At 42.1% G+C, this 27,236-nt stretch overlaps 1 protein-coding gene and 1 pseudogene across 1 annotated transcript in view; both read left to right on the forward strand.

Annotated features, from left to right (window-relative positions):
* Positions 1–27,236, forward strand: part of prtga (protogenin homolog a (Gallus gallus)) — a 50,470-nt gene that overhangs the window by 3,350 nt on the left and 19,884 nt on the right. Inside the window, exons 2-10 of the mRNA XM_017704995.2 lie at positions 247–549; positions 15,768–15,912; positions 16,205–16,338; positions 16,429–16,725; positions 17,014–17,173; positions 19,002–19,249; positions 22,576–22,740; positions 23,176–23,481; positions 24,848–25,039. Of these exons, the coding sequence (XP_017560484.2) occupies positions 247–549; positions 15,768–15,912; positions 16,205–16,338; positions 16,429–16,725; positions 17,014–17,173; positions 19,002–19,249; positions 22,576–22,740; positions 23,176–23,481; positions 24,848–25,039 (1,950 nt within the window). The remainder of the gene's footprint in view (positions 1–246; positions 550–15,767; positions 15,913–16,204; positions 16,339–16,428; positions 16,726–17,013; positions 17,174–19,001; positions 19,250–22,575; positions 22,741–23,175; positions 23,482–24,847; positions 25,040–27,236) is intronic.
* On the forward strand, positions 13,152–13,265 carry LOC119263757 (annotated as a pseudogene).

The raw sequence follows: 27,236 nt of genomic DNA on the forward strand, positions 1-27,236 counted from the left end.
CCATCTGTGGAAAATAATTGTGGTCAGCTCAAATAATTGCGGTGAGGCGTTTATTTGGTAATTGTCACAGGCTTAATATGGTAAACACTATGCAGGGAATAGTGAATGAAGAACGAGTGAAGCACTCCCGTGCTGTGTTGTCCAGTTCTGTCACAGAAACAAGGCGTGGAGGATTGTGCAGGAATAGTCACCTCTCTGTGTCCAATCACCCCTGTACTCACTTCTCTCTCCCCTCTGTTTCTGCAGGTGTGTTTTGTTTCAGTGAGTTATTTTTTGTTAAGGAGCCTCGCGATGTGACAGTCTTGCGTAAGGATGCGGTGATATTGGACTGCCAGGCTCAGGGGGAGGTTCCTGTTCATATCCGTTGGCTGAAAAACGGATCTCCTCTGGCGGAGACGGACCGTGTCTACCCGCTTGCCAATGGATCGCTCTTCCTCTCAGAGGCGGAGAATCGAAGAGGAGAGAAATCAGACGAAGGATCGTATCAGTGCCTTGCTCAGAACAAATATGGAGCTATCCTGAGCCAGAAAGCTCGCCTGACTATTGCAAGTAAGTTCAAATGCCATCTCCGTTGCCCGTAAACGTCCTCTTGGCCCTGCCAAGTGCCCAAATTACCCACTTGGCAACTGATACACAGTAGAATCCAGAGAGTGCACTCGCTGTGTGGCCTGGTGATTGCTGTAATAGTATAGCGTGCTCCTTAGCTGCCCTCATGCATATTAAAACCCATAAAATACCTTGGTGTTGACCTCTGATGACCTCTATGATCAGCGATACCGCATCAGGTCAACTTTTTTTTTTCTGAATTCCCAAATAACCTCACAAAGGACACCCAACACGCCTGTTAGGTTACACTTTGTAGGAGTCCTGCTTTATCTCCCTCTGGCTTCTTTCTGTGGGTCAGATTTCATGTAAGTCATGTAGGAGTAGAGAACAAGGGGAGAGAGAAGGTGGGGAGAGCGACATATGTTACGTACAGTAGCCTACTCAAATGTTGGGTCATTGAGACAGACAGGGCTCACACTGTAAAGGGTGAAAGGTCTGTGTACTCAGGTAAGTTTGGGTAAACAATGAGAATAAGAAACAGAAACAGATGTACTGTGAAACTCAATTTTGAGTTCAGTGGTCTGTCACAGCCCATTAGGAACATAGCACAGGTTTCATGCTTCACCTGGAGATCATATTCAGTCCTGCTGACAGCAGCTGATTTTCACCTGTATATAAACACTGTACTTGGAGGGTGTTTGAGGAAGCTGGTAAATTTATGTAAACTTTGTAGCACTGCTGTTTGAAGCTTTCTGTTACTGCAGTATCAAAAACATCGTAATTGCTTTTTAGGCCTTTGATCCTTCTAAAAATTGACTATCTCTGGTTCATTTATACCCAAGTGCTTTATAGATTTTGTCAGCCTAACATTTTAAATCTTTTCTAACCTTGATGTTGAGTTACTTAAAGTGCCATGAGTTTGTTCAAAGTTTTAGATTTGTGAAATGAAATATTTGTATGTCCAACGCTTTTGCTGCAGCCTAGTTAGGCCATGGTGGGGGGTGAGTGCGTTCATTGCTGGAGGCCAGTGGTTGAAAGCTGGGGGGAGATACTGAGAGAATGCATCCATTGGTGTGTAAATGAGGGCGGGCAGGTTTGAAAGGTTAGTAGCCGGGTCCAGGATGCGGTCAGAGCATTGCGGTGTAGAGTAGGTGACCCCTATTCACAAGCCTGGGCCTTTTATGTGACTACTTCTTGATCAGGGTGGGGTTCGTCTAAAGGAATGCTTTGCTTTTAGCAATGGTGCATATGGGAGTTATCATGGGTGTTATGATTGGGGCCAATTGATATGAACATTTTGAGGAGCTGAAAAGCCTGAAAATTAGCTGATGTCATCAGCCCAAATCATTTTATACGCTTCAAACAAACTGGTACTTTTTGATAAACAGTGATTTGCTGACTAATACGATTACGACTTGTCTGCTGTGAATTTTAAAATTCCTATCTTTTATTGTTTGCCAAATGGCGTAAAACTTATTGAGCACTCTCACATAATACAAACGATGTGACACTGAGGGCAGAGCTTTCCAGCATTCTTAGTGATTTTGTTCGTTTCTGTTCTCTTAGTGTTATCTTTACACACATTTTTAATCTATTACATTGTTATTACATGTTATCCTCATGCTATTGGTTGGGTTAAAAGCATATAATGAGTAGCATGAGAGCTTAAAACAGACAAAACAGCTTTGCAGACAAGCTATCCTCCCTTTTACTAGAGGAATTTATTAATAACAAAAATAAACAAACTTATAATGAACAAGTATTGATGTTTTATCTGTGGCATTTCCACGGATACCAATAATATTGGCCGGACAATCTAGCAGTCGAGCCCTAGTTGGGATTGTGGTTGCTGATATGATGTGTGTTGGTGTATGTATCCTCTGCTGTGGTCAGAGGAGCAGGTCCAGCAGGCCTGGCTCTTTAGGGACATCTCCCTGTCTCCACTCAGGTTTCATTATACACACCCTCAGGACTTACCCTGCAGTTTAGCACTGGCAGGCTGCAACTCAGACCTGTGGGGGTAGATGTTGTAAAACGGGGCTGGAATGAGCCTCAGATTGCATAACAACTTAGTGAGGAACGAGGGGAGAAGCAGCAAATGTTTTAAAGCAACAAAAACAAAACCCCCTGCCCCCCAAAAAAGCAGGTCAGTGACACTACAGGCACCACTTTTCTTTAAGTAACTGGTTATGCATTGGGCTGCTGATTGAGCACGTGGTGTTATATAAAATGAGTGAACTGCGTTTTTATTGTAATGAACTGTAGCTGCAGTAAAAGGCAGCCGATGCTGTTTACTGGCTTGTTTTAAGGGGACATTTAGAGCAGGGCCGCTACCTCGCTGCAAGCTCGTAAAATTGGCAGCTACCTGAGAAATACTCCGTGAGGGTAAAAACAAAGGTGCTGGTAGATGATGGTAGATATTACCAGGTTTATCTAAGAGCAGAAAGGCTAAATGATAAACGTGCCTACACACACACTCTCAAACTAAGCAACACATGCACACACACACTTTCTCTCTCATGCCATTGCTCCTGAATAGCTAACTTTATTGTGGAGTGGTGGTCCCGGAGTGAAAGGGGCTACTGGTCTCCATGCGATTGCTTTCTGCTCTGCTGCTCACCAGGACGAATGAAAAGCCTTTCTCTCCGGACTCTTTTGTCCCCTAGCTGCCCCCAACTGCCCTCAGCTGCCCCCAACTGCCTCTGCTAAGAAAAGCTCTTCTTTAAGGGGCATTTGTTTGGCCAGAGATGACTGACCAGACCGGGACATCTGGCCTTTATTCACCAAAGGAAGGGCAATTATGCAAACGATAGCTGTTTTTGAGCCATAGCTCTGTGCGGAAGGTTGGAGAGGTTCTAGGAAAAGTCAAAATGGTGAAAGCTGCTAAAGCTGAATGAGAACATGTTCTGACATGTCTCTTTCTGACTGAACCAGAATTAGAACATTTGATTTGGACTCTTTAACAGTGTGAAGACCTTCCAAACAGGGCTGAATTATAGCGTGCTTGGGCGCTTTCTCTTCTCTGTTTGTGTGTTTTTGGAGAACGTGTTGGTGAAACGTTATAAACAGGTTTTAGAGTGTTTTGAGGAGGGAATGTGTGTAGAAGGTTCTGGGGGAGAGAAAGATTGATGGTTCCATATGTGTGAACCTTTTGGACCTTTTGCCCTGTGTCTTCTCACCTCCAGCCTGGAGAGGTATCTGTCACATGCTCACACAAACACAGAGACCATTCTGTTCACTCTGGAGTCTCGGAGTTGTTCCTGTATGAGTTGCTGGTTTTAAAAAAGAAGTCCAAAGTATAAAAAAGGGCCTTGTTATGATTTTTGCTTTACTTTTCTTGGTTAAGGATTTTTAATATGTGTTGCTTCCAGAGTTATTTAGTTGTTGTCCTTTAAAAAATCCACATTTACATGCAACCAAAGAATCCATTAATAATCCAACATAGCTCAATCGGAATAGAATACGTCCATGTAAACACCTCAATTGGAATAGTCTAGTCCAATTGAGGCCATTTGGAATACGGTTTCTATCCGATTGAACCGGGCGGTTAATCCTGTAAATAATCTGTGAAATAGAAGAATAATAGCCTTGTAGCATTTTAATGAAACTTAAGGTAGCATAGCTACTTTATGTTAAGATCTCACAGTCTCCAGTCATGGATGTAAGGTAAGCAGCATGCAGCCTTGTCTGATGAATTGTCGTGTTTGGTGCTTTGCTTGGAAAAGTGGCCTCTTCCATTGGTCCCTAAGCGCTCTTTAAGAATTCCTAGAAATTCATAGCACTGTAAAGAAGCTTGTCCCATTATTTCCAGAGGTTTAGGTCCAGGAAAAATACTTCTGGTGATGTTTTACAGGAGAAACTTTTACAGGTCACAACTTTTTACACATGTTTTTGGTAGCTTACCTGCTTGTCTTGTTATTTATCTTTTTATATGTAATCCATGTGTACAATAACTTTGAATACAATCACAGCACAGATAAAAGATGGAGCCAAATAAAAAATATATTATATACTGTAAGGCACAGAACGTAACTTTTCCAGCCTCTCAACTCACCACACCATCACAGACCAGCACATTCAGAGCACTAGAGTGCTTTGGGTGAGGCACCAGTTTCTCAGTTTGTGGCTGATGTGTTTGATGTACGGCTCTGCCAAAGCTTATAAAGTGAGTTGAGAATAAATCCAACTGGGTTCACGTTACAAAGAAGTTACAGAGATCGTTTATTTTTCTAGGGTATCAAATGTAGTCAAATAGATCAAATAGGGGTATTTCAGAGCAGTAGCCCACCATCACCTAAAGAATATCGGAGTGAAATATCGCCCAAATCTAAACGTCCGTCTGATGCACAGATATGATTCCCATATCACGTCTATCCTGCGGAATACTTTTTACTCCTGTGGAATTGCAAGCGTTTTTTTTTTTTTTTTTTGCTGTACAGCAGCTGTGTATGTTTGCTGCGGTTGCTAAGTGATATTTCAGTCACGGCGGGACTCTGATGTGCAATAACAGGAATAAAGGCAGAGCAAACCTGCCCAGTTTGAGCTGGAGATGAAATGTTTGACAAATTCCGAACTAACGGATCACCCAGTTTTATTTCCTTGTGTGCCAGACATGAAAAGTTTCCATGGTTTCCTCAGGCAGCGGTCGGAGAGGTCAGAGGGCGCCGTAGATTGCTGAAGGGGTTACAGGCTGGCAGGCAGAGAGAGAGGGCTAATGGGACACTCTAAGACACTGCAGAAACATGTTAAAGTTAGTGTCTCACCCCAAATCTGATCCATAAGACAAGAGAATATGGAATATGTTAGAGAGATGGTGGGATTGTTATTTCACCATGTATATTGTCTTGTGCTGAACAGACGGGACAAGCGCACCGACTGTTGAGCACGCTGTAAACAAAATTATGCAACTTTTAATATAAATTAGTATGCAACACTGTGAACTTAATATTAAATTCCAAAAAATTCTGTGACCGGAAGGTCGCTGGTTTGGCCCCCAGCGCAGACAGTGCTTGATTGAGGTGTCCTTGAGCAAGACACCTGACCCCCAACTGCTCCCCGCGCACCGTGGATAGGGCTGCCCACCGCTCCGGGCAAGTGTGCTCACTGCCCCCTAGTGTGTGTGTGTGCTCACTGGTGTGTATGTGGTGTTTCACTTCATGGATGGGTTAAATGCGGAGGTGAAATTTCCCCGTTTTGGGACTAATAAGGACCACTTAACTTGTTCTTCTGTCAAATCAATATTAGACGTTCAGTGAACTCAAATTTTAAGTTAACCAGGTTGCTTAATGTTTTATTTAAAGCGCTGTGTAGGAAATAAACTGTACGTTTTATTCACACTTGTCACTAATCCGAACGTTTGAGTTCAGTAAGGGAAACAGCTGTCATGCTGAGGGAATAGATAGAATTTGTATCTGAACGAGGTTCTTTATCAGCAGCCAGTAGCTGATCTCTGGATACGTTTTAGCCTTCCACAGCTTGGTAGCCACGCTGTCCGTATTGACTGTATTTATGCTTTTTGATCCTTTATGAATATACACCTCTAGCACCTTTGAGAGATCTGCACTTTATAGTTATCTTGAATCAGCATCTGGAGGAGTATTAGAACACTGTTGCCTTTGGAATGTCACGTAACCCAGGGTTCTGTCTGTGATGCAACAATGGCTTGCTGTCGGTCCTCACAATAGCTACCTGTGTTCTAGAGCGGCACAGAGAGTTCTAGAACCACGCATTCCAAAAGTCTCTGAGGGTTTGAAGGCAGATAGCACTCACAGTGGGTGAGGCCTCAGATTGAGTGATTTAAGGAGATAAGGCTTTCAGGGTAGTGCTATTGCCCCTCCTGACCCATCCCCCATGCTGGCCATAAGGCTGGGGGGCAAAAGGGCGTGGGGAGCAGAAAGCAGGGCATTGTCCGGCCTGTGATTGGCTGCAGAGCGGCTCTTTGGTCAGTGTGGGGCCGAAGCGGTCACTAGCCTGTTGGCTGGCTGCGCTCTGATTGATTTGTTGAGCTTCTCAGCGCTGCATTCCTTCCCTCCATCAGAGAGCTCTTTTTCCCTCAAGACTGCTGCTATTTCTCTAAAGGAGGGGAGGAGGGAGGGAGAAAGGGAAAGAAACAGAGGGAGCAAGAGGGATGAAGAACGCAGAGAGAGAAAGGAAGACAGAGGAAGAGGAATGCCGAAGGCTTCTCAGCTACCTTTTAGTATGTAATCTGGTAGAGAATGAAATGGAGTCAGAGAGCGACTCATGATTTATTTTTCTGAAACAGTTTCATCCTAAACTGTGTTTTCAGATTGGAATCACTGCTGACAGTGTAATGTAGACTAGGGTTAATCTGTGTCCAGGAAACTGACCCCTTATGTTCTTCTCTAGCATTAAGCTAAATAGACATCTGATCTAGCCTGCATATTTGCTGATCTAGGTTCAGCGTTAAAGCTCTGGTCTTAATGTTTCAGATGAGGCAGATTGGGAAAACTGATCTTGGAGCTGTAAGCAGATCGCCACCACTGAGGATTAGCTAGAGTGCAGTTTTTCCGCTCAATCTCCCAGCAGATCAGCTTTCTCTCGCTCTGTTTCTCTAACACACACACACACACACACACACACACACACACACACACACACACTCACTGCTCTCATTAAAACAGGCTAATGAGGAAGCACAAAGTGGCCAGTCCAGTACTGCTTCCTTTCTGTCCTGTCAGTTTGCTTTTAAGGCCACTGAATCCAAAAGGATGGAAGTCAAAAACAATGCCGATGCAAGTAAGAGGACTTAACCCCTTTAAATCCCAGGCTGATTACTTACTAAGGCTTATTATTTAGTAACTACAGGGACTGCAGTGCAAACTGGATGAGCTATTCTTAGGTTATAGAAGTGTGTATTAAAACGTTTTGGCCATTTTAGGGGTTAAAATCCAAAACCAAGGCTAGTAGCCAGAAGAATATGGACATGATAAATTGGAACCAAGATAGCAAAAAGCCTAGACAACGCAGAGTACAACATAATGCCCAGATCTGGAGTATTTGTGGTGCTATTTGGAGCGCTGTGTAGGATGTATAGGTGTGCTTACGATTTTGGAGGTCTCTTTTTGTTGTGATCTCTCACTGTAAAGATGCGTGCACATCTTTTATATTACATCAGCACACTTATCTTTCACTTCACTTACTTTTGACAGTGCTTGTATATTTTATGCATGTGCAAACAGTGTCCACGTTTGAATAGGGGGCAGTCATGGGCTGGAGGTTAGGGAAGTGGCCCTGTGACCGGAAGGTCTGTGGTTCGATCCCCAGGGCCGACAGTATATGACACCTAACTGCTCCCCTGCCTCTGCGGATAGGGCTGCCCACCGCTTCGGGCAAGTGTGCTCACTGCACCCTAGTGTGTGTGTTCACTAATGTGTGTGTGGTGTTTCACTACACAGATGGGTTAAATGAGGAGGTGAAATTTCCTGATTGTGGGACTAATAAGGGTCTCTTAATTAATCAAGTACACTCGTTAATTAATCACGTGTCACTTTTTTTCAGTGTAAGTGACTGATGGTCAAACTGACCATGCCTGTTCTAAAACATTATGGTCCTCAGTTTCAAATGTACTGCATCTTTGGGGTTTTCTGTGTTTAAAAAAACCCATTTTAAGTTCATGAACAGCTCATTACTTGGCTGAGGAGTCGTGTTAGAGTAGGGTATAGATTAGGACTAGAAAACGCTGCTGTAATGAGTTATTATTTCATTTTTACTGACATTAAGTGATCCTGCACTGATCTGTGGTGGGTCGACGATGCTGATACACTCTCTATACTGAGATTAAAGCAGAGTTATGCTCGTCTGTACTGGTTTAAAAATAGTGTTGCAGTGATTTGTGCTGGTATTATACTGCCCTGTGCTGATTTGTGGGTGTTGTTACGGTGGCAATGCGGCTTGGCTGAGCTGGGATGGCCTGGATTTGGGAGAGGTCTGAGGTCAAAGGCCAGGTCAGAGGAAGGGGCAGATGGCCAGATCGTCCTTATGAGCAGCTGTGAGGCAGCTACACAGCACAAGCTGTAGAAAAAAACATAAAAAGACTATAGTGAAGTTTATTTTTTTACTAAGTCAGAAGGGAATGGAGCATTAAGTAGTATTTGACAGTTGACCTATCCATGCGCCGCCCACAAAAACCATTGCGAGGTTAGACAAGTTCAATAGAATTCGGGCAAGAAATGCTGCGAAAGGACACATTTGTGGGCGGCTCACTACCATCTAAACCCTCTGAAGCTCAGTTTCAGCTCTCACTCCAGTCTTTTTCCAATAATCAATAGACAGCATTGCTGGTTTTCAGCCCTCTGTCAAAGCCATACTGAGAGACAGAAAGAGTAGGAATGAGGAAAGAGTGAGAGTAAAACGTCTCCAGTCTTCCAGCATGAGTGCTTTCGGTCACGGTAGCTGGGTTTAGCAATGAGAAAAATGTGTTTCTCTAACACATTCCAACTGGTCAGCGACAGCTTGATGTTCTGAGGAGAGCAGCAGTGCCCTCCTGCAAGTCACTCAACTACTTAGAAGTAATTTAATTAAAAATGTCTTCAGTAAGGACACAGGCCTTACACACACACACGCATGCACGCACACACACACACACACACACACACACACACACACACAGGGGGCTGAGATAGTAAGAAAGTTTTTGTCCTGTATAAGCACAAATTTGTGTGTGTGTATATATATATATATATATATATATATATATAATCATTAAATATAATATAAGATATATATATATATATATATATATATATATATATATATATATATATATATATATAGTTTTTTTTGGTCCATCCATCATGAAACTTACAAACAATATAAAGACCAGCATGCATTTTCATATTATGTAAAAAATGGAGATACGAGGTTTTGTTCCGACAACAGCTCTATATATATATATATAATAGTGTTTGTTTGTGTGGTGTGTGTAATAGTATTTCTGTGTTTATTATAGAAATGTAGAAATGTAATGCTTGAATGTGAGAACTACTATAGACTTGTTATCCTAATCTTAACCTTAGTAAACAAATAGTTGAGCTTAAAATGCACTGTACAAAGTCATTGAGTCACTGCCCTGTTTTTCTTTCGTTTATCTGGCTGATGTACAATTGTAAACAAACACACACACACACACACACACCCCTACTCAGAAATATGTTGTCAGGTGTTATATCAGTCAGTTGTGGTAGGTTATAGTATTGGTTTAACATGATGCAAACTGCACGGAGTTACAGTGTTGTGTTAATTTAGCGAGGGTCTTCTATTGCAGCTGTAAAGCTGAGCCTTCCTCCCGCCTCACAGACATAGAGGGGCCAGTGAGAATCTGAGTTGTCGTTGGAAAAGCCATCTTGAGCGTTCTTTTCTGCAGTATGAACACGAGGAGGCAAAAGCAGGAATCCCTACTGTTTCAAAGTTAACGCCTGGCAACCCTGTTTTGGTGATCCTTCATCACATGATGCTGTTCAGTCAGTGACTGTACATAAGATCAGCAGACTAATTGATTGGTGTTGAAATCATGTCTAAAGAACGGTTATTTCTGTCGAGCACCGTTGCCCATAAAACTGCAGTTTGCAGTTTAGGAAATTCAGGACTGTGAGGCCTTTGACAGGCCTTGCATAGGTTTTAATAGGACCTCTAGAAAGACGGCAACGGGCAAGGTTGAAATACTGGCTCTGTCTTTTCAGTCATAAGCTGACACGTGGAGATCATTTAGGATTAAACTGTGGTTTGCGTGATAGTGCGTGTGTGTGTGTCAGCTCTAATACTGATGTACTGCATGAGATTATTCTTTGCATTTATGTTACTTTTAAACATCATTTAAAAGAAAATTAAGCTGTGCTGCATTTTCCCTGAACAGTTAAACCATCAGAACAAACTAAATGCAATCAGAATGTTACATAAAGGTGCTTGTATGTCACAGCAAGGGCAAATCGCATCTCTTCATTCCTTTATCTTACCTCTCATCAAATGGTCTGATGCTTCTTCATAGGGCCAAGGGTCAGCGGAGTCCAGAGGAGCCAAGAAGTGCCACTCTTGCCAACTCTTTCTGAGCTCAACTCTCTTGCTATTCACGCTTTCAGGAGTCTGGCCTGCACTTTAAGTCCATGCACACAAACTGAATTGATTGAATAATCAGCTGGTCTGAGTTTTCAAACTGAAAGACCTGGTCAGTTCTGACTCTGGCTCATATTGATTATTACTGCTAACGCTGCAAATCTATGTCTTAGCTGGCCGAGTAAGAAGAGTCAATCCCCTTTACTAACAGACTAACTGAAATACGCCGAAAAAAGCATGTGCACACCATTTTAGGGACATCAGTATCAGCGTACTGCATATCACAGGGGACATAGTGGACGAGTATTTTAAAAGTAAGCACAGCAATAAATGATAGACTCTTAAAATAAATGATAGATACTGCTGTTCAAGTAATCACTCATTTATGCAGAGTTAAGGACAGGCCACATCCAAGAATTAACATACGCTGTCTAGCAGTTACTTCAGTGCGTTTAAGGTCCTGATCTTGTTTCAGTAGTGGAAGCCTTTCTAACGTAATGCACTCACCGGCCACTTTATTAGGTACAATTGCTTCAATTGCTTCTTAACACAAATATCAGCCAATCACAGGGCCACAACTGAATGCATTTAGGCCTGTAGAGGTGGTCAAGACAACTTGCTGAAGTGCAGACCGAGCATCAGAACGGGGAAGAAAGGGGATTTAAGGGACTTTGAACGTGGCGTGGTTGTTGGTGCCAGACGGGCTGATCTGAGTATTTCAGAAACTGCTGATCTGCTGGGATTTTCACACAGATTTTCTCTAGGGTTTACAGAGAACGGTCCAAACAAGAGGAAACATCCAGTGAGCGGTCAGTTGTGTGGACAAAATTGCCTTGTTGATGTGAGAGGTCGGAGGAGAACGGGCAGACTGGTTCCAGATGATAGAAAGGCAACAGGAACTCAAATAACCAACCAAAATCTCTGAGGAACGTTTCCAACACCTTGTTGAAAGTCTGCCATGAAGAATTAAAGCAGTTCTGAAGGCGAAAGGGGGTTCAACCTTTTACTAGCAAGGTGTACCTAATAAAGTGGCCAGTGAGTGTGTGTTAAATGGAGCTTTCCAGTTGTACAGGCGTACAGAAAGGATCATATCTGATTATGTTAACTGCCTCTACAAACTTTCATTCGCTGCTAGCCAGGTAGGCATTGTTTGGTCAGATTATCTGTTTAAAGGAACTTCAGTTAGTCTCACGTGTCACTTTAGTGCAGCTCCCCATTGTTTTAGATCCTTCTTATCAGATGCACTGATTGAGTGCTGTGGTTGTGCGTGTGTCATCATGCTCTGAAGCCCCAGGCAAACATTTCACTCGCCTCAACCATCTCTAAAATGCGATTCGTAGTAAAGTCTTTATCAGCTGCGGCGCTGCCATTGATTTGTGTTAACTAATCATTGACCGGGGCTTCTGTGAGGCCATTCTAGGCCGAGGATGGAGCGGCAGGGGGTGAGATGAGGCCACTGATTTTAATGGCTAGTGGGGGTTTTATAGCTCTCGGCTTGGAAAGGGACAGAAGGAGAAACAGCCTTCTACTATAGACTAATCCATTTAAGTGTTCAGTGAAGACGTCGGCCTCTTCCCTTTCATTACGTAACACTCAAAATATGAACACTGACAAAAGAAGTCTGTTTTAGTAGCTGTGCATGTGTTTGTTGGTGTTTGTTTATAAAGTGTTAAAATGTGATTGATATCTTGTTAAATGTCCTCTAAAGTCATAAGTGTTAGGAGAAGCTTTAGCAGAGCACTGCGTCATAAAGGAAGACGAAATAAAGAGGGAAAGAATGTGAGTTTTTAATTACTAAATAAACAGCCAGCTTTGGGCAGGAAGACCTAGATCAACACTGAGTTTCCTTGCATGGATCCAATAAACGGCAGGCGCATATCTTTAGCAGGACACGGTCTTCCTCACGGCTCCTGCTGGTGTTGGACTTAAAGGGGCAATTTTTTACACATGGCTTGCAGATGATTTGTGACTTCAGGATGGCATCCATATGTTTTGTTTTCCAGCATCTCAACTGCAGGTTTCGCAGTTGTTGTTTCCCCACCAAAGTTTGTTAGTGCTATGTGGTTTTGGATCGTAAACAGTGTGACATGAATCAGATATTGCGAAGGTGTTATTCGGGGCAGGAGGTCTCAGATCCAGATCGTTATAGAGCTAAGCAGCCAGGCTTAGAGAAAGGACATGTGGCGAGGTGCTAATTTGCACATGGTTTGATAGCTGAGAGCGAGAAAGAGAGAGTGAGAAATTTATAGAGACTGGCTACAGTTCTGATAGATGACGGGACGCAGTACTTGTAGGAATGCGAGCTGAAGTTAAACTGATTCTGAGTGAAATTCAAAGCCGTTCCACTTTTCTTGGGAAGAGCTACAGTCAGAATTATGCAGACATAACAGGACATACAGGTAGCAAATCATTTATGAATCAATTAAGCACTTATAACCCTTATAAAAGTTAACATATATAAATATACTCGTAATATAGCCTCTCAGCCAGATGGATGGAAAAATGACATAAACAGCTCCATATAGACTCTCATCTATATCGCCTCTCGGCCTTTTGGCTAAGATCAAGTGTAGTGTCTGTTCCGGGGGTAGTTGTGGGCTGGAGGTTAGGGAACTGTCCCTGTGACCAGAAGGTTGCTGGTTCGATCCCCTGAGCCGACAGCACATGACTGAGGTGTCCTTGAGCAAGACACCTAACCCCTAATAGCTCCCCAGGTGCCGTGGATAGGGCTGCCCACCGCTCTGTGTGTGTGTGTGGGTGTATTCACTAGTGTGTATGTGGTGTTTCACTTCACAGATGGGTTAAATGCGGAGGTGGAGTTTCCCTGTTTGTGGGATTAAAAAAGTATCACTTAATGTAAACAGATCTGCCCGTCAGTGATCCATAATGTCAGCTGTGGTAAAAGAGCTGTAAGCATTAGAAACTCTTAAGTATTCTCTGCAGTATTTCTGAGTTCCTGAATTCTTGTGATGCTTTAGTAGAAGATGCTGATTGGCTAAAAGCACTTCTTCTGAAGGGAACAACACATGTTGCACCTCTGGTATGCCTGATAAGCATCTGTTCCCTGTTTAATAAACTTTAGCCTCTCTTTACTGTAGACGGACACTGTGGCCTGTGGTAACTCTCTTTATAATTGAGAGTTGTTACACATGCCTACTGAATGACCTTCGTAGAATTAGGACACAGTTGGTCTGAAATGGTCAGTTGGACAGGGGGAGAGTTGAGTGTAACAAATAAAGTGACCATTGTGTGTATATAGGTGGCAACCCTATTAGAGTAGAACCATAAACACAGCAGAAGTTAGTTATTATTATTATTATTGTAATTATATACTGTGGTATAATACCCATTGACAACCATGATTTTAACAAATCAGTATGAGAGTAATATAGTAAGATAGCCTTCTGGTACAGTATCCATAAAATGCAATACATATTTACATGAAAGCTTCATATTTACGTCATATATATATTTTTTGTATTATAAACAAACAGAAATGGTTCAGTAAATCATCTAGCAGCATAAAAGCTGTGCTAAAATTTATTTCAGCGTGTATTAATATTAATATTAATATTAATTAAACATTTTTGGTATATTTTAACGATTCGTGAATAGTTCTGAAAACTGAGAAAGCTCCGTTCCTATCACATACACAAACATCCGCACTATGGTTGGTACCAAAAGGGCAGCACTGTATTGCTGTGAGGTCTGACATGTTGATGTTTATCTAGAGACCTTTTGGTTCTTACTGCTCATCCATATGATACAGTCCCTTCTCCAGCCCTATCACCTTTCACTGACCCTTTCCCTCTCTTTCTGTCACTCTCTCTCTCTTTGTGTATTACAATGGTTGTGTATTGCTCCAACCAGGACAAAGACTTTGTAAGGAAGCAGCAGATGCTTCGGTTTGTTTCAGTGCTCCTCAACATTTTCTTCATTCTTTGATTCGGTTGCCTCCACAGTCTTCCACTGACTTCACGTCATTATACGCTCCATGATTTTTCCTTTAAAACCACTTTCAAGCCTCATAACTTTCTGTTTTAGTGCAGCATGAAGGCTGGTATAAATAGGGTAGACACCTTTGTTGCCCATTCTACTCATTTCCTGAGTCATGGGAGGCTCTCAACATAGAGGAGGCTATTAGCAGAAAGGAAAGAAGGCCGTGTAAAGAGAAAGGATATGTTTTTTCTATTAGTGTTTCTAAAAAATGTCAAATTCCATCACTGGTTAATCGGTATACTTGTCTGAGACTCTTTAAAGTGGAGTTTATGGGTAGTGAGAAGACAATGTTGTAAATTCAGGCAGTAAATCTGCTCTTTCTTGGCTGTATGGACACTTTGTCTTCAGCAAGAGTCATTGATCGCAATTTTAACACAAAGTTGATCTTTAAGTCCAAGGCTAAAGAGGATTGATGTGACTGATGGAAGTACATTCAACCTTTACCATCCAGAGAGAGAGAGAGAGAGAGAGAGAGAGAGAGAGAGAGACAGAGAGAAGAGCATGTGGGAGAAGACATTCGTGTTCGGTTGTGGATCTGAATACTGCACTCACTACTGCTCTGATCTTTTACTTTCATATTTTATGTTAATCTAAGTTAAAACTGCTTTCACACGGAGTGCTGTAGATAGCTAGAATAGCTTTTGGCTGTTTGTTTATACGTTTCATAGATAAGTGTAAAGCAGGAATGAGCATTTATAACGACGTGTCTTTGTTATCCATACAAATTAAATGACATACTCTTTCTGAGCTTATCTTGAGTATCATTATTACTCTTTAAATACTGAACAACTGCGTGTAACATAACACGACTGTATGCACCAGTCAGTTTATAATAACTGCTTAAACTGTATAGTAACAAGTAGTGAATTAGATGCAATTAATGCTGTTTTTTGTTGTTGTTTTTTTTACCAATTGGTTATTTTTCCCCCTTCTTTATTCTTAATTACTTTAAATATCAACCATAAAAAAAAAAAAAAATTTATTGCCGTTTTTAAATGTAGCACTACTTATCACTACAGTTTTACTGGTGCATTGATTTGATTGTGACCAGATTTTAATCTTCAGCAGTTTCACAAATGCTTAATTGACTGTTCTTTAATTGACCGTTTTTGATTATTATAAGAACTAATTCACTGTGATGTATCTCTGTCCAGGCATTTCCACATTCACACAGCAGCCTTCCTCTATTGTGGTGACGGAAGGTTCTGTTGCACGCTTCACCTGCAAAATCAGCGCCACGCCCCCGCCAATCATCACCTGGGAATTTAACAGAGTCACTTTACCGTTGGCCACTGACAGGTACACAGCACAGAGCTGGTTGTATAAAGGAGGCATCGCAGACAGAAACCAGCTTGCCAAATGTGCATTTCAGAGACAGTGGCTGAAAGCAAATAGCTGATTTCTGACTAGGACACATTTTATAAATGGATGTAGTCATTTCAGTGCATGCATTAGTATTTCAGTAGATATATTTTTAAACGTATTACAGTTAAATACACATTTGAAAAGCAGAGGATTTTGTAAACTGTGTTGAATTTGTCAAATGTGTAAAGTTTTTTGTTTATTCGTTTTCCTCTATTTGATTATTCAGAATCACAGTGCTGCCCAGCGGAGTGTTGCAGATTCAGGGAGTAAACCAAAAAGATGCTGGGAATTATCGCTGTGTGGCAGCAAATATTGCCAACCGTCGCAGGAGTGTGGAAGCAACATTGACTGTTACGCCAGGTAAGCAAGAGAGACCTGAACAATTTGCTGGCTGTTGTTGTTTTTGTCGCTGTTGACATATTGTGTAATCATCGTTGTTTCCTGCTCTAGCTCCATCTTTCAGAATTCCTCAGCGGCCTCACATCATCGCTGGGCCTCAGAACATCACAGTGTCGACGCATGGCAGCGCACTACTGGAATGTGTGGCGGTGGGAAACCCTCGGCCACTGATCTCTTGGAGTCGCGCTGATCACAAACCCATAGATGTCTATAACACGAAAGTGCTCGGCAACGGCAACCTTCTCATCTCTGACGTCAAGCGGCAGCACGCTGGGGTGTATGTTTGCCGAGCAACGACACCCGGCACAAGAAACTACACCGTCGCAGCTGCTAATGTAACTGTGCTTGGTAAGGCCCTTAGGCCAGGAACCTAATGGACTGCTCATGCTGGGTTAGTCTTGCCATGGAAGACCTTGTGTACTCTGTGAGAAGTTTGAAAGATCAAAGTGTGGATGTTGACTTCAGAGGGTTAACACTACACAGGATCATCGATTAAATTAAATGGCCTTCCCAGGAAGACTAATCCAGTTTGAATCACGCTTAAGTTCGTTTTTGCCAGCTCTGCTTCTCATATGAATTATTAATATGAAATCTGCCATGTTTTTGAAAACACTGAAACAAAATGTCTCATTTCAGCACCCCCGTCTCTGGTGGAATGGCCTGAAAGTTTGACCCGACCACGTGCTGGCACTGGACGCTTTGTGTGTCAGGCTGAGGGGGTGCCGACCCCTCACATTACCTGGCTCAAGAACGGAGAACCTGTACACGCTAATGGCCGGATCAAGATGTACAACAGGTACAAGATGTTACACTGGCAAACCTCATGACATAATAATGTGCTCCCAACACACCTGATCCAACTAATTAACAGGTTGGTGTGTTTTGACAGGGAAACACAAAAGTGACAGCAGTAGTAAAGCAGTACTAGTAGTAGTGGTAGCAGTAGTAAAATGCTCATGGCAGATTCTGTAATGCCAGTGCTTTGTGAAAGGCATTATTAGAGGGAGATATAGAATTTGGCCCCTATTGGTTTCATTGATGTGTCACAAATACCTCAAATAATGCAACAAATAAAAAGTGTGAAACACCCTAATGGTGTAAAACATTCTAACATTTCCCTCAACAGCTGAGCTGCTTATTTCAGTAGTTGCTCATCTCCTGCTATGTAGACAGTTACAGTCTGAGTTAATGTTAGTCCAGCTTGTTCTTGAGAGAATAAACACTGTATGGAATGAACTGCTGTCCTCTTGAGGCAGTGATAGCCTTTAGTTTTGGTTTAGACTTTAGTTTAGCAGCCCACTCTGCTGTCAGCTGTCGCATGCAGTGGCGGGGTCTCGTGGCCTTTTTGTCTCAGCTCCACGGCTCTGCCGCTACTACTGGCAGCATAAAAGACTGCAATTTTTATTCAACTCCAGCTGAGTGCGAGCGAACGGGATGCAGATATGAGACAAATGACTTTAAATTTCAAATTCGGATGTGAAATAACGTTTGGCACTGTTTTGGCCAGGCCAGGAAAGCTGCTGCGTGCCTACATGTGCAGGCCACATGTTTATTTACACGTTGCTCAGTTCTGTTTTGAGCAATAAAATGTTATACACTTAATATATTTGTTAAATATGGTTCTTATTACTAATGATATGATAGGTTAGCCTTAAGCATCTCAAATTGTTGGATTTTATATGTTTTTTTAGAGCTCATTTACCAGGATTTTACCGAAATAAAATATTTAGAAAGTGGAGCCATATAAATATCAGGACTTAGAAGTTAGTTAGGTACCACTGTCGATACCCTGTATCGGCCAGTACTTAAGGGTCGAGTATCGGTATCGGAAAGGAAAGCGTGGTAGCAGTGTATCTCTAATTACAACTATTTTTGTTGCGTGACTCCGATCAAATCTCATTCATCATCTGCTGAAAGCCGTCTGTGTCCACAAAAAAGTATCTGAACAAGGTATATGTGGGTATATTTTTATTAATATTTTGTACATCACATAAAGTAATGTTTTTACCAGTATAATCCCTAAGCTGAACATATGTAAACAAAGTCTTTTGTAGTTAATTGCTCAAAAGACGTAGGTGGTTTGCCTCCAAAATCTATAGATTAGATTGGACTGAACTGTAAGTAGAATTGGTAACCTGCTACCCAATCAGTCTTGAGACACTCAGCACCTGGGGTTTAAATTGCCTCATTTGTCTGCTGGAAACTCTGTCTCACTGAAATATTCATAAGCCTCTTCTCTCCGTGAAATGAGAGGGGCGTTAATAATTTAGCGCTTTGCAAATGCCGTTTTAGTTGATTTTCTTGCCTCCTTGAATCATGAGTGCATACAGCCTATGTTTGTTATAGGATCCTGATTGAGAGAAGGGGTGAGAATAGTGGTGACTTCAGTGTTTTCCTACACTGTAAAATCATTACAACAGAACTAAGAGGAATGCAGGGGACTGTACAGATTCAGGCATTTTACAGGTTCAGACTACGTCTTTAACGTGTAGTTGTGGGTGTATTACTGAAGAAATGGAAAGAACTCGGAAAACTTTGGCTCAAGTTTTATTTATATTATTTATATTATAATAAAGTTTTATTTGAATTCCTGTTGTTTTTTTTTTTTTTTGCTTTATTTTTAGTAAACTGGTAATAAACCAGATTATCCCTGAGGATGATGCGATTTACCAGTGCCAGGCGGAGAACAATCAGGGCTCGGTTCTGTCCACGGCTCGTCTGATCGTGGTGATGTCAGAGGACCGGCCCAGCGCCCCTCGGAACATCCGTGCTGACACCGTGTCCAGCTCAGCCATCTTGCTGGCCTGGGAGAGACCCCTCTACAACGCTGATAAAGTTATCGCCTACTCCATCCACTACATGAAGGCAGAAGGTAAATCGTGTAGTATTTGTGTCAGAACTAAGCACAGTATATAAATCAGCATAGAATCTGGCAGCCTTGTCAATAAAGATTAGATTTACAGTGTGAAGTCTTTTTGGCTTCATTCACATCACCAGGCACAAGTCAGATTTTCTGCCCTAATGTGACTCAGATCTGATGTGTGGACGCAAATCTGATCTTGTCAAATCCGACTATAGCCTTTTTCATATGTGGTCCTAGATCAGATACGAATCCGAGTCGTGGTCATGTGACCTTAATGTGACGCTCAGATCGGAATTCATGTGCTTTTTTTTCCACTGCACGTGCGCCATCATTCAGTGTTACCATGGCAGCAGCGCCGAACAGACGTTGAAGCCTGTGAACGGTGGAAAAGCAGCTCGTCTCACCTTTTTCTCCTCCGTCTGGCTCTAATAACGAAGCTGAGAGCTGATCAGAGTTAATGATCTTCTCAGCGAAGCTCGTTCTGCTCGTTCGTTTGTGCCGATGATGCAGTGATTCAGTCACGTGACGTTACTGAGTAGGAGGAGCTCATGAGGGTCATTTCGGGCCGGTTCATCACATTAATGACGGATTTGAGTCTCTTACCTAAACGAGTGTGAACCGTCGTGTCAGAGCAAAAAATCGCATTTGAGCAATGAGGCTTAGCCTTTAAGCCTAGAATCTGAAATGAGCCATGAAATCTTCTGAGACAGATTCTGGGTCTGTAGATTAGCTCGTTAGAATGTAAAAGTTGGGCAGCATACATGCCCACCTTGGCTATAGTAAAAGGAGCTTTCTATGTGGTACTGGGTTTCCCGTCACTCTGTTAAAAGCTCCATGCTTATTTATTGTGGGATGTATGGCAGTAGTTTCAGAGCGAGTGTCTGCACACATTCAGGATGCTATTCGCATCACTGTGGAGAGACTAATTGTTAATAGGTTTCATCGGATTAACAGAAAAAGATGTGAAAGTGTGAAAATTCATATGTTGCGTGTCCAAAAAAAATGCTTAATTTTTTGGCTTTTTTAGATCATGTTCTTTACAGAAATAATAAAATATGACAACCGCACTGAGATAATTTAAAAAGTGCATTAAGAGTGATGTTGAGTACATTAAATGACAGAAATAGCTGGTTTTTTTTATATTCATTAAAGGGTTGAAGGAGAAATTAGATCAGATTTTCCAGTGACTAGATTGGTCTTCAACACATTTTGCTAAAAAAGTTCCATTATGTCTGGAATAATATGGAATAATATTTTACTGTCTTTTGCTGTCATCACTTTTGGAACTAGTTAGGGATGTTCTTATTCACTTAAACCACCTGTCCTTTTTCCCATAACCTCAGTGTGTTTAAAAAACATGTATAGACATGCTTATTCTTCCTGACCGCTTGCAGTGACCTACAGTAACTTACCTCTTGAAGACACAGTCCTGTTTATTCCGGAACATTCCTGACTTCTGAAAGCAAAAAGGCCAGTTATGGGAAAGCAGCACTGGCCTCATTGTGGAGCTCCCGCATGCTGGGCACAGTCATTGTTAATAAGAAGCGGCAAAAGTCACTTTTTGACAAGACCATCCTCTTTTCAGCCTAATTATTTCTGTAGAATTCCGTTAAGCAGCTTTAACGTGTGAAAGAAAAGTCAGCAAAAGAAGCACCTGCCAGCACTTTCAGGCACAAAAAAGCGTGTGAGAGAAAGAAAGAGAGAGAAAACAGGTCAGAAGAAGAAGGACTACTCTTTCGCTCAGGACTGCTCTTTTTGGATGCTCTTAAGCCTTTAGGACAGAGGAAGCCTCCTAGGATTGTTCCCTAATTGCCAGTGCAATAATGAAGTGAGAAAGACAAGGAGAGAAAGAGTGTGAGGGAGAGAGAGAAAGAGAAAACCTGGTAGGAATTGAGGGAAAAGGGAATGAAAAGCTGCTGTATTAGTGTTTCAGTTCAACACTAGAGTTGGTGGTGTAGGGAAGCGTTTGTGTCTTTCTTAAATTTCAGTAAAAGTCTCGCAGTTGAAGTCAGCGGCGAGGCTATTCAGACAGAGGACAAGGCCTTTTCTGTTGCGTCTTAAGGATCTTGTTTGGTGGGTCAGAAATTGTGAATTCAGTCGTTGTGAGGCTCCGAGGGAATCTTTTGTGTGAGCCGCCTAATCTGGACTAATTAAAGCCTTATCAGACACGTTGGCTGTGTGAGAAAATCAGCATGCGGAATTTGGCTTTAGTCGTGACTATGAAATCGCCCGTTGAAGGAGGCGTGACCAATTTGATTGAGTTGACATGTCTCTTTTATGCTGGGCCCTGTTTCGAATATCCGTACAGGTTCATTACTGAAGGAACTGAATGGAAGAATCAGGAGGCTTAACAGGGATCTTATTAAGCAATTATGTGCCAATTATTGTATGTAAAAGGAGGGCATTGTAGTGCAGGGGAAGCAGACATTTGCACTTTGGCTTCAGGCTTTGTTAAAAATAAGCTAATTTATGCTTGAATACCATTAATAAAAAACGTATTTGAATATTTAACACATTATCAAACAAATGCCCAAGAGAAGTTTATGATTTGTAAATAATGCAAGATATTTAATCCTGTATCGTCCTTATGTCTCTTCAGAGGGTCTCTAATTTATGACTGTTTGTGGAATCAAAGGGGGAGGGAGAGGGCCTAATGTTGTGCGTGTACCAACACCCAGTTGACTGGGCATATATAAATATAAATACGAATATAAATAGCTTCAAATCAATTAGAAATGCTACGGTTGTGCTTTTTTGAGTGTATTTTGTCCGTGAAAAATAACTTTTATTTCTAAATGTAAAATATTGAAAATTGAGTTGAGTCATAACTTAAAAATTGTATCAAACCTGAAAACGTGTGTATCGTTAGGGCATGTAAGCTACGTGCGTGATGCAGACATTGGCATATTAGCATCAACACACGCACATATTTGCTGTATGAAAAAATGCATCATATCGAACCACCTCTATATCGCATCTCAAGCAAGCTGCTCTCTGAGTGTTGCCACAAGGGGCACTATAGCAGCAGCCAAGTCGGGCAAAGCTATCTCGTATCGCCTGCGTGCTTCTGTCCAGTCAACTGTTAAGACAGACCAGCCGTTGGACAAACCTTTGGCAGAACTGGTCGGCTCTTACTAAATGTTTTAAGCGCCGCAGTAACATAAGAACACACATTTCCATGCAGCAGTGCTGTTGTCATTTAAGTTTGCGTACTTGAGGTGATGGTGTTTCTGGTCTATCTGGTCATTTCTGGTACTGAATGAAAGAAGCAGCTTATGATTTTAGCGTTCAGTTCACTGACATGATCCTGCTTCTTATGCTTTTAACATCTGCAGGTCTGAACAACGAAGAGTACCAAGTTGTCATTGGCAATGACACCACTCGTTACATCATTGATGACCTGGAGCCTGCGTGGAACTACACGTTCTACGTGGTGGCGTACATGCCTCTGGGTGCCAGCCGCATGTCTGACCACATCATACAGCACACACTTGAAGATGGTGAGCTTGATGTACATCTTACAACACGCAATGAGAGAAGAGAGAAGAAATGTGTGATGGGCAGATTCTAGCACACTTAGGCCTGCCTGAGCAGGCCAAAGGTTGATCGTGCTTAACCATATCACCCGAGGTATAGGACTGTAGTATATGACCTTGCGTTCTTCCGGGACAAACAATTGGTCTGTTCTGGGAAGATGAACAAAGAGAGAGAGGAAGGAACTCAGGGGATTAGGGAGTTACAGATGAAAGGATACTGGTAAATCATTAGACAGGGTGATACTAAGAAAAGTAGTCAATCTACACGAGAAGTGCTGTTTTACTTCATGTACCTGTTGGTGTTGTCTGAGGTTGTAGTTTTCCATATGATTATGTTTACATCTTATGTGTTTGCCATGTCCATTCATACTGTATTCTGCCTCTGTCTCTCTTTCTCAGTTCCCGTGCGTGCTCCTGAGTTATCTCTCACCAGCCGCAGTCCCACAGACATCCAGGTGTCGTGGCTGCCGCTCTCACACAAACTTAGCCGTGGTCGTATCTCTGCGTACCGTCTGTGGTACCGGCCCAGCTCTGACGGAGCCACAACCCAGCTGGAGCTGCCTGGGGACCAAACCAAGCGCCTGCTGGAGGGCCTGCAGCCAGATACAGTCTATCTGCTGCGGATCGCAGCCGCCACCAGCGTGGGTTGGTGTGAGCCATCTGCGTGGACCTCTCACAGGACCCCCAAAGCCTCCAGTGGGGAAGGTGAGGGACGCCACGCATGTAGCTTCAGAACAGCTTCACCACTATGAACCTTTGGCTCGTTGTTCAGTCATAATTCTTAAGATTTATTGTCAGATTTTTTTCTATAACTGTTATTAAACTAACAGTAATTGTGAGATTGAGGGATTGAAATGCGGGTCCATGTTCAACTCCTTTGACTTTCCTCCTTTCTTCTCTCTCTCTTTCTCTCTCTTGCCTCTTTCTCACTCTCTGAATGACTTTCTTGTCCTCTATTCCAGCCTTTCTCACTGTGTCTCTGTCCCTCACTTCCCTTACGCTCACTGTCTTAATGCATGTTAAGTGCTTACTATAACAGTCTTGTTAAGGCGTTGCATTGGGTACTGCAGTGCACTCTGACCCCGGCTGTGAGGCGCATGGGAAAAGCCTCAGTCACGGGCTATAAAATGAGAGCCTGCAGGCCCCTTGAGGTCAGTTCAGTAGAATAAAGGTGTCCACTGATCCCAGCGGGTACTGCTGCTAGAAAATATTCTTTCATGCTGATCACAGATCATTCCCCCTCCCCAAATCATCATTACAGCCATTTATAAGAGAAATGGCAAAACTGTTGTCAGATCAGTGTGAAATGGTTATTTTGTTCAGAACCACAGGGGGAAGAGGCCTCGGAATCTGCTCATCAGTCAGAGCGTTTTATGAATGGGGCAGTTAGCTTTAGAACCTCCATAAAGTGACCCACAAGTCGAGCACTTGGCATATGTAAAGTTGGACGTTGGATTCCTTGGAATGTTCAGGAAAGATCTGACTCGCCAGTTAAAGCCAATTCGACTTTATTGTTGCTGTGCATGTTTATTAAGTGTACAGTACAAATCTAAAGTCTCTCTTTTTAGCTTTATCGACGCCAAACATTGTAATAAACAAAGTAAGACGTAAACATATAACAAGTGAAAATAAACCAGCATGAATGAGGAACATTGTAAAACTGTCCTGGCACACTTTTGTTTTCACGATGAAGTTTATTGGTGTGCTTGTGTCCTGATGGGCTCATTTTCCTAGCCTGTGAACAATTACAAATGAAAATGTTTCAGAATAGACTTTTCGTATATGAATGCCCTGCATATCACTATTAATTATATTATGAATTTAACAGTTATTTTGGTGATTAATTGTTTATTCATTTTATGTCAAATGAATATAAATGGCTGCGTTCATCATCGGCCAGGAGAATTACAGTAATATGCATTGTTTTAATCAATGTTGTTTAATTTAGAATAAATTCATTTTTTAATCTAATAATGTAGTTTAATCTCGTAATTGGTCTTGTCCTATAAAAATGAATGCTGCCAGATCTCATTGGCTTTGTCTCTCTTTCTCTCTTCTCATCTATTGTCAGTTCCTCTGGCGCCAGAGCTGCAGCTGGAGCCTCTGAACTGCACAACTGTTATTGTGCGCTGGCGTCTGGCTGTGGGCAGTTCTGTGGCCGGCCTGCAAGGATACAGACTCTTCTACCATGAGGAGAGCCAGCCTGAAAGTGCCCCCATCCAGCTGCCCCCCCACCTCAACCAACACACTGTCGGAGGCCTGGGTGAGTGGAGATGCTACGCTCAGCGTTCTCAGTGATATGAGGAATCAGGACAGACTGGGTGTCTAATCTCTCAGATCAGATCTGACATGGGTTCTGATTGATGTGCAGTGGTGCTGTATTTGTAGGTCAGGGGCTAGGTTCAGAGTAAGGCCACCTTAAACTGAGCTGGTCAGTATGTTGACCTGTCTGTCAAGCTTTGTAGTGATGCCAGTGATTGACCTGCGGGGTTATGAAGTAGTTTGTGGTGGGAAGATAGCTGGGAAGGTGGATCGATGAGTGGAGTGATGGTTTTAGGGAAAGAATTGGTGAAATGTGGAGGGAAATGAGACCAAATGGCACTAATATACACCACAGTATCTATTTCAGTACGATGTTTGCACCAATTCTGTTCTATACTATTCTAGTTTATAGGGATGTACACACTTTCATGTGTATGTATTCATTGATATATACTCTGCATAAAAAAGTTAAATTTTTGTCATAAAATCTATTTATATTATCAGACATACTAACTTAATGTTAAAAAAAATGATGATTATATATATGATATTAAAATCTTCTAAGGAAATGATAATTGGTTTAGTAATTATGCTTCCACCAGTCACTGTGGTTTTATTTGGCCAATTAGATTTTGGTGAAAAAGTAAATGCAAAATGAAAGGAGAAATTTATTTTTGCTTCTGTGTTAAAAATACATTGTGCTGTGATGCAAGAACTTATGGTTCTCATAAGAATTGTATCCTCACACCCCTGTTTTAAAGTCATACGTTGACACCTTAAAAATTCAGACTTTCCAATGTTTTAAATAAAGCAAATTCAGCCCGGGCCAGAATTTAGAGCTGTTCACCCCTTTCTCAATGACCCTGAAGGCTGCTGCTATTGGCTAGGAGAGAACAATGCCAGTGTGGGGGTTATGGGTAGGAATTGGCTCAATTGACAGTTGAGCTGTTTGGTGATTGATAGAAGGGCTGTTCTCTGAGCCCAAAATGCCCCCCCCCCCCCTAAAACCCAGTGTCCACGTCCTCCTCCCTCTTTCCTGACCTCTTTCAGTAACCCTACGTGACCCCTGACCTCTGGGCCTAAATACTGGTCAGCCCAGTGGCCTTCCCATGAGCCTTTGCCGTGGCCAGAGAATGGGAATGAGGGCCGCTGAGTGTTTGCTGTGTGTGTTTGGCCTTGTTCTCTGACACCCCTAGGGTCACTCTTTATCTCGCCGCGTTTGGGAACAGTGGCTGTGCTGACCCACAATGCTTTACATGAGCAGTGGCTATCTATGGCCAGAAAGAGGTCAGCCAGCTGGTCAGCAGCTGACTTTCAGATCAGTGGGGTAAAACTAAGGAATTGCTGATCTGAGACCAGTTTGGATCGTGGTCAAGGTGCTGGTGTGAGGCTGGTGCCAGATCCAGAAAAGAGATGAAATAGACTGCGCAGTCCGAGTGCAGCTGCACTCGTTCTTTCTTTCTGCTTCTCTCCTCACTTCTCTGCGTGCCTCACTTTCTTGCTTTCCTTCTTTATTGCCCACTATCATGCTTCTTTAGGGGCAAGCTAATTGGCCTTTAGTTGTACACTATCCATTCACTCAGCTTTCTTATTCACCCTTTCATTCCTTTCTTAAATAAGTTGAAAATGTGGGAAAGAGAAGGAAAGGTCTATATCTGGGCAGTAGGGTCTCACTGACACCTATTTTTTTAAGGAGCAAAAAGTTCTGATAACTGATATCAGCCAATATTTATATATAAAATGGTTAGAAATTAAATAGAACCGCAGAAACTCTTTATTAAATTATTTATTATTAATTATTATTATTATTATTCAACATTAAATAATGTAAATATAATATGAATAGTTTTAGCCCACCAAAAATCTACTTGTAATACAGTACTATGTGAAAGTTTTAGGCATCTAAGCAAATTTTAAACAGTTGACCTCAGCAGTGAGTTTATCACAATATACATTAGAATAAAGTCGTATTCATAATTCAAATAAACAGAAAAACAATAAAAAGTAACAAGAATTTCTTGGGTCCATATTTTTCCTTGACACCTTCACAGCCGCCACAGAGACTCGTTAATATCATCAATTACATCATGAGCTCAATTTGCTGAGCTCTGATTGGTCAAACCAGGAGCTGCTTTTTAACTACATATAATACTGGGCTTCCTCGAGGAGCGGCTTGGAGATGGGGAAACAAACAGACC

The sequence above is a fragment of the Pygocentrus nattereri genome, chromosome 7 (genome assembly GCF_015220715.1).
Source record: "Pygocentrus nattereri isolate fPygNat1 chromosome 7, fPygNat1.pri, whole genome shotgun sequence".
In the NCBI taxonomy this organism is placed as follows: Eukaryota; Metazoa; Chordata; class Actinopteri; order Characiformes; family Serrasalmidae; genus Pygocentrus; species Pygocentrus nattereri.